General features: G+C 61.2%; 1 protein-coding gene across 2 annotated transcripts in view; it reads left to right on the top strand.

Moving 5' to 3' along the window:
- Positions 1 to 6773, top strand: part of CELF3 (CUGBP Elav-like family member 3) — a 10236-nt gene extending 3463 nt beyond the window's left edge. Inside the window, exons 3-13 of one of the 2 annotated variants that reach the window (XM_021376817.1) lie at positions 144 to 192; positions 754 to 882; positions 1094 to 1173; positions 1792 to 1935; positions 2437 to 2575; positions 2947 to 3096; positions 3169 to 3234; positions 3821 to 3919; positions 4303 to 4446; positions 5050 to 5182; positions 5277 to 6773. In XM_021376817.1, the coding sequence (XP_021232492.1) occupies positions 144 to 192; positions 754 to 882; positions 1094 to 1173; positions 1792 to 1935; positions 2437 to 2575; positions 2947 to 3096; positions 3169 to 3234; positions 3821 to 3919; positions 4303 to 4446; positions 5050 to 5177 (1128 nt within the window). In that variant the 3' untranslated portion in view covers positions 5178 to 5182; positions 5277 to 6773. Of the gene's footprint in view, positions 1 to 143; positions 193 to 753; positions 883 to 1093; positions 1174 to 1791; positions 1936 to 2436; positions 2576 to 2946; positions 3235 to 3820; positions 3920 to 4302; positions 4447 to 5049; positions 5183 to 5276 lie in introns of both variants that reach the window. The other variant, XM_021376816.1, reaches the window with a different exon arrangement.

Below are 7295 nucleotides of genomic sequence, written 5' to 3'. Positions count from 1 at the left end.
GGGGGGGGGATGGTCGTTGCCATGGTGCCCGTTGCCTGGTAATGGGATGCAGGGCGGTATTGCCATGGTAACAGAGCATCTTTGGGGTACCCGGGGAGCTTCGGGGGGGCTGTGTCCCCATCACTCGCTGTGCCCCCCCCCAGATGAACCGCCCCATCCAGGTGAAGCCGGCGGACAGTGAGAGCCGAGGAGGTACCGCCCCCATGTCCCCAAACGGGACCCCCCCAGGGCCACCCCGTGTCCCCTGCAGGGCGAGTGTCAACCCCTGCCCCTCCACCATGTCCCCACCCAGGGGGTCCCCATGTCCCCATTGGGGCAGGCCATCCCCATCCCCATGGTATTTGTCACCATGTCCTCATGTCCCCCACACATGTCCCCATGTCCCTCCTCCTCCGCCCCTGTCCCCTGGTGGGTATGGCCCCATCCCTGTCCTCCTCCTGTGTCCCTATCCTGTGGCTGTCCCCATGTCCCTGAGGAGGCTCCAGCATAGCACTGTCCCCATGTCCCCAACCTGTACCCAAACAGCCCCACGGGAGGTGTTCCCCCCTACCATGTCCCCATCCCAGGAGTCTCAGCCGGTCTTTGTGTCCTCATGACCCTGGAGGGGGGGACCCTTGTCCCTATCCCCATGTCCCCAGCACCATCCTGGTTGGGTACCGGGTGTCACCACGCTGTCCCCATCCCATGTCCCCATCCTGGCCGGGTGAGGGGGTGTCCATCTCCGTGTCCCGGTGTCACCACGCTGTCCTGCAGAGGACCGCAAGCTGTTTGTGGGGATGCTCAGCAAGCAGCAGGCGGACGAGGATGTGCGGAAGATGTTTGAACCCTTTGGGACCATCGATGAGTGCACAGTGCTGCGCGGCCCCGACGGCACCAGCAAAGGTGTCACCGTGTGGGGATGGGAATGGGGACAGGATGGGATGGGGATGGGGATGGGGATGGGGATGGGGATGGGGATGATGAGAATGGAGTTGGAGTTGGGGATGGGGTGGGGAGGGGGAGGGAGGGGGATGGAGGCAAGGATGGGGACAGTCAGAGTGTATTGGACTGGGGAGGGTCCGGGCACTGTCTCTGCTGACCCCACTGTCCCCAGGCTGCGCCTTCGTCAAGTTCCAGAGCCACGCAGAGGCCCAGGCTGCCATCGCTGCCCTTCATGGGAGCCGCACACTGCCGGTGAGGGCCACCAACCCACCTCCACCACAGCCCCCAGCATCACCCCCCGACCAACCCGCTGCCTGCCCCATTCACCGCTGCCAGCCGCACCACTGTCCCCATGGTTCCCACCACCACCATCCCCGTTATCTCCATCACTCTTCCACCCCTTCTATCATGATTCCCATTATCCCCACTGTCACTGCCTCCACCATAGCCCCATCACCACCCCCCATCCCCACCACCTCCCCCACATCCCTCCGCCATCCCATTCCTCAGCTACACAACCACCCCCATCATCACCACCACCTCTCCATCATCACCACCACCATCCCCTCATCCCATTATTGCTGCCATTTTCCCCATTAGCCCCAGCACCATCCCCACCATTTTTCCCATTATCCCCACCATAATCCCAGTATCTCCCCCACCATTGTCCCACAATTTACCAGTATCTCCCCCACCCCCCCATCCCCACCATTATCCCCACCATTATCCCAGTTTCTCCCCCACCATCCCCACATCATCCTCACCATCCCTCCTATTCACCCCACCATCAACCCTCCAATTAACCCCTCCCCATCCTATCTCTCCGTGCTGTCCCCATGTCCCCATGGGGTGATGGCGGTGTACTCGCAGGGTGCCTCATCCAGCCTAGTGGTGAAGTTCGCAGACACGGAGAAGGAGCGGGGTCTCCGGCGGATGCAGCAGGTGGCAAGCCAGCTCGGCATGTTCAGCCCCATAGCACTCCAGTTCGGGGCCTACAGTGCCTACACGCAGGCGGTAGGGGGACACGGGGACACGGGGTTCAGAGGGACATAGACCCCTGGGTGTGGGGTGAGGGTGTTGGGTTGTGGGGTGGCAGCTGGAGGGATGGCCCTACATGATGGTGGGGAAGGGGTATTGGAGTGGGGGGCATCAGTAGGGGATGGTCCCTGTGGGCTGGGCTGGGACATGGTGTGAGCTGATGGACCCCCAGGGGGTGAGGTGATGGACTCCTGCATTCTGAGATGGTGGAGCTGGGGTGATGGGCAGTGGGAAAACGTGGAACCCAGTGATGATGAATCCCATAATCCAGAATGGGGTCACGGGATGAGGAGGGAGAATAATGCCCCCCATGGTCAGAGATGGGACATGGGGCGGGCAACATGAGGAGACACTGGGTACCCAAGCTGGGCATTGTCACCCAACTGGGTGACACCCACTGGGCCATGGGTGTCCCATGGGAACCCTGATCGGAGGGGACCCTGGTGGCCGTGCATGGTGCCAGCGCTGTCCCCGCAGCTGATGCAGCAGCAGGCGGCCCTGGTGGCCGCCCACTCGGCCTACCTCAGCCCCATGGCCACCATGGCCGTCCAGATGCAGCACATGGGCACGGTCAACCCCAACGGGCTCATCGCCACCCCCTTACCCCCCTCCTCAGGTAGGTGGCACCTGGGGACATGGGGACATCAGGGGCTTGGGGGTCATCAGGGGTGGGGGAAGTGGGACACGGGACACCAGGGGTTGGGGAAGTGGGACATGGGACACCAGGGGTTGGGGAAATTAGGGACAGAGGACACCGGGGATGGGGACACCAGAGTTGGGTCCATGCCGGATGGGGACACCAAGAATGGGGACACTGGGAATGGGGACACCAGGGATGGGTCCATATGGGATGGGGACACTGTGGATGGGGATACCAAGGATATGTCCATGCGGGATGGCGATATGGTGGCCACCAGAGGATGGGTCCACCACTGGATGGGGACAGCGTGGTGTCGCTGTCGGGGTGATGACCCCATTGTCCCCCAGGAACCAGCACGCCGCCGGCCATGGCTGCCACGCCGGTCCCTGCCATCGCGGCCCCATTGAGCGTCAATGGGTACAGCCCGGTGCCTGCACAGCCTGCGGGGCCGCCTGCCCCTGAGGCTGTCTACGCCGGAGGGGTCCCCCCGTTCCCAGGTGCTCGCCGCCCCCCAACTGCCCCCCCACTGCCCCCCACCTCCCCTAACAGCCCTCCCCTCTGCCCCCCAGCCCAGAGCCCTGCTGCCCCTGCGGACCCCCTGCAGCAGGCATACGCCGGCATGCAGCACTACACAGGTGGGGGCACTGAGAAGGACTGGGAAAGCAATGCATGGCACTGGGGGGAGCTGGGAGGATACTGGAGGGCACTGCATGGCACTAGGGTGCCCTGGGAGGCACTAGGAGGGAATTGTGTGACACTGGGGGGCACTGGAAGGAACTGGGGGCACTGGGAAGCACTGAGGTCTACTGGATGGGCATTGCATGACTGAGGATGTACTGGAGGGGGCACTGAGCGGTACTGGGATGGCATTGCATGGCACTGAGGGGGTACTGGGGGATACTGGTGGTTACTGGGAGCCAGTGGGAGGGCAATGGTTGACGCAGGGAGAGCATTTTATGGCTCTGGGGGTCACTGGGAGGAACTGGGGACACTGGAATGGCAATGAAGGGGCCTGGATGGGCACTGCACGGCACCAGGGGTCACTGGGAGGACACTGGGGAGAGCTGCATGGTTTGGAGGGGCACATCTGGAAAGGATTGGGATGGTACTGGGGGAACAGTGGGGGCACTGGAAGCACTGGGGACACTGGTGGTACTAGAGGGCACTGGAATGTATTGAGAGACACTAGGCTGTAATGGGCTGACCCCATTTCCCCTGCAGCTGCCTATCCTGCCGCCTATGGGCTGGTGAGCCCAGCTTTCGCCCCCCCAGGGCCACTGCTGGCCCCCCCGCCCCCTCCCCAGCAGCAGCAGCGTGAAGGTGAGGGACCCCCAAGCCCTTCTTGGACCCTGAAACCCTCCCAGAACTTCCTCAACCCCCCTGAGACCCCCCAGGACTCTCTGAGATATTGGGACGCCCTAGAACCTTCCCAGGTCCCCACATGGGATTCCCTCCAAGTCCCCAGGACTCCCCTGAGACCTCCAGGACCACTCTGGGACCCCCCAAGGACCCCCTCACTCACCCAGTGGTGAGCTGGGCTTAGGGTGCCCATAGCCATGGGGGAGCCACAGAGCAGTAGTTTTGGGGTCATCCTCTGGGGTCTGTGGGTGCCCCACAGATGGGTGCACGGGGTTGGGTTTGGGGTTTAGGGGTTTTTGGGGTGCCCCGGGCCTGTGCCCGCCATGACGCCGCTCCCTCCGCAGGCCCCGAGGGCTGTAACATCTTCATCTACCACCTGCCCCAGGAGTTCGCTGACACCGAGATCCTTCAGATGTTCCTGCCCTTCGGCAACGTCATCTCTGCCAAAGTGTTCGTCGACCGCGCCACCAACCAGAGCAAGTGCTTCGGTAGGGACATGGGACATCATGGCTGGGGAATGGGGACATCATCAGTGGGGACATCGGGGCCAGGAGCCTGGGGACATCACAGATGGGGTCACCAGGGCCAGGAACTTGGGGTCTCCATGGTCAGGACGTGGGGACACTGTGGTCAGAGTGTGGGGACATCATGGTAAGAGCATGAGGACATCAGTGGTGGGACACCATGGCCAGAGACAAAGGGACATCATGGCAAGGGACTTGGGGACATCACAGATGGGGTCACCAAGGACAGAGACATGGGAACACCATGGTCATAGCATTGGGACATCATAGATGGGGACACTATGACCAGGAATATGGGAACATGAGGGGCAGGGCACGGGGACATCATGGCCAGGGAACAGGGACTTCACAAATGGGGTCACTATGGCCAGAGACATGGGGACATCATGGTCAGGACATCAAAACAACATGGGGACACCACAACTGAAGCCACCATGGCCAGGGGCATGGAGACATGGTGGCTGGGGATATCATGGGCCAACCACAGGGCCACAACACCAGCACTACCATGACTGCGTCCCTGCTGTCCCCATGTCCCCATTGTCCCCATGTCCCTGCTGTTCCCAGGCTTTGTCAGCTTTGACAACCCGGCCAGTGCACAGGCGGCCATCCATGCCATGAACGGGTTCCAGATTGGGATGAAGCGCCTCAAAGTGCAGCTCAAGAGGCCCAAAGACGCCAACAGACCCTACTGAGCCCAGTGAGCCGCTCTGCACCCCTAACAGCACCCCCAACCCATTTGGGGTCCCTCACAGCCCCACTTAATACCCCCCATTCTCTCCCCCCCTCCCCAGGTCTGGAAGTGAAGCGCAGCACCCATGGGTGACCCCAACAGCGGAGCAGCCCTGCCCTGGGGTGGGGAGGTCGGTCCTGCCGGAGGGGGCACACAGACCCCCATACGCTCAGGAAGGATGGGCCCCCCCCCACAGGACCAACATGGATCCCCCCCTCCCAGTCCATCCCAGTCCATGGGCTGAGGAGGGGGGGGCCAGACACCCCAGCACACCCCCCAACACCCACTGCCCTATTTTGGGTAGGGGCACTCCTCTGCCCCCCAGGTCCCCGCTTGGGGTTTCTTTCTCACTAAACAGGACCAAACCCAGCCCCAAGCTGGGGACCTGGGGGGCACCCCATTTTGGGGAGGGGACACGGCCACCTCCCCCTGTCCCCCCCAGGGTACCCCCCATGGGCGGCTGCGCCAGGGCAAGCGGGACCCCCTCCACATATACACTGCCACTCCGCTCTGCCTGGCCCCCACCTGTCTCAGTTTCCCCTTCTCTATGGGTTCCGGGGGCTGCACCCCCCAGCACAGCCACGGCTGTACGGACATGGAGCGGCTGCACATGGGATGCACCGGGATTGGGATGAACTGGGATCAGGATGCTCCAAGATTGGGATGCACTGAAACTGGGATGCAGCAAAACTGGGACGCAGTGAGAATGGGGTGCACTGAAACTGGGATGTGCTGAAGTTGAGATGCAGTGGGATTTGGACGCGTCAAGTTTGGGATGTACCAAATGTTGGATGCAGCAAAACTGAGATCAAGATGCAGCAAGATTGGGATGCATCACATGTGGGATGCAGTGAGATCAGGATGCAGTGAGACTGGGATTTACCAATGTCGCGTTGCACTGAGATCAGGATGCACCAAGATCAGAATGTACCAACACTGAGATGGACCAAGATTGGGGTGTACCAGCATTGAGATGTACCGAATTTGGGATGCACTAAAATTGGGATACACTGAGATTGGGATGCTCTGAGATTGAGCTCTACCAAAATTGAGATGCAGCAAGATCAGGATGCTCTGCCATCAGGATTGCAATTCAGACTGGGATGCACGGAAACTGGGATGGACCAACACTGGGATGCGTTGAGATTGGGATGCGCTGCAATCAGGATGCACCGGAACTGGGACGTACTGAGATCGGGATGCACCAAGACTGGCATGCACCGCCATGGGGATCTACCGCCATTGGGACGCATGGACCTCGGGACACGCCCGGCCCCACACCCCGCCCCCCGTGCCCCACGGAGACCCAAGCCCTGCAGCCCAACCCGGCCCAGAGCAGCACCGCGGGGCCATCCCTGTAGATAATCCCATTGGCGGCGCCGCGGGGCCGCTGCTCCCCCCCTCCCCTTGTCGGGGGTTTGGGACCCACTGATTCGTTATGGGGTGGGAGGGGTGGGGGGCGTGGGGCCGTTAGCGTGGGGGGGTGCGGACCCCCGGGAGTTGACGTCTGCGGTGGTGACACCGGCGCTTAATTTATTTGCTATTTATTGCGATTCCTTTGGATAATTTAATTTTTTTTCTTTTATTTTTTTTTCTGTCTAAATAAAAGTTACCAAAAAAAAAAAAAAATCCCTGCTGACAGCTCGTCCTTTTTGTGGGTTTTTTTTGTGGGTTTTTGGGGTAGGGTTTTGTGTTTTTTGTTGCTGCTTTTTGCAGCGGAGCGCTGTCGGCTCCGTCAGACTGCGATGGGGCGCACGGGGCCCCGCGGCGCTTCCTGACCTACTTACGCCGCGCCGCGCTTTCGGTTTTCTTAAGGAAAAAAGGCAAAAAAAAAAAAAAAAAAAAAAAAACCCACCCCCCCAAAAAGCCCAAATCCCCACCGAGGCGGCAGGTAACGCTGCAGTGCTGTTGGCACGGGGTGGATGCGGGGTGAAAACGGCTTCTTCAGGCTCCCGGCGTTAAGGGGTTCTGTGCAGAAATGAGGATCCGGCCCCAAATCCGCCCCTGGGGAAGGGCAGGGGGGACGCGGTGACGTGGGGTGGCACTGAGCCCCCGGAGATGGTCCGACAGCAGCACGAGC

Source organism: Numida meleagris, chromosome 24 (genome assembly GCF_002078875.1).
Source record: "Numida meleagris isolate 19003 breed g44 Domestic line chromosome 24, NumMel1.0, whole genome shotgun sequence".
NCBI lineage: Eukaryota > Metazoa > Chordata > Aves > Galliformes > Numididae > Numida > Numida meleagris.
This window is presented reverse-complemented; position numbering and strand designations above follow the sequence as displayed.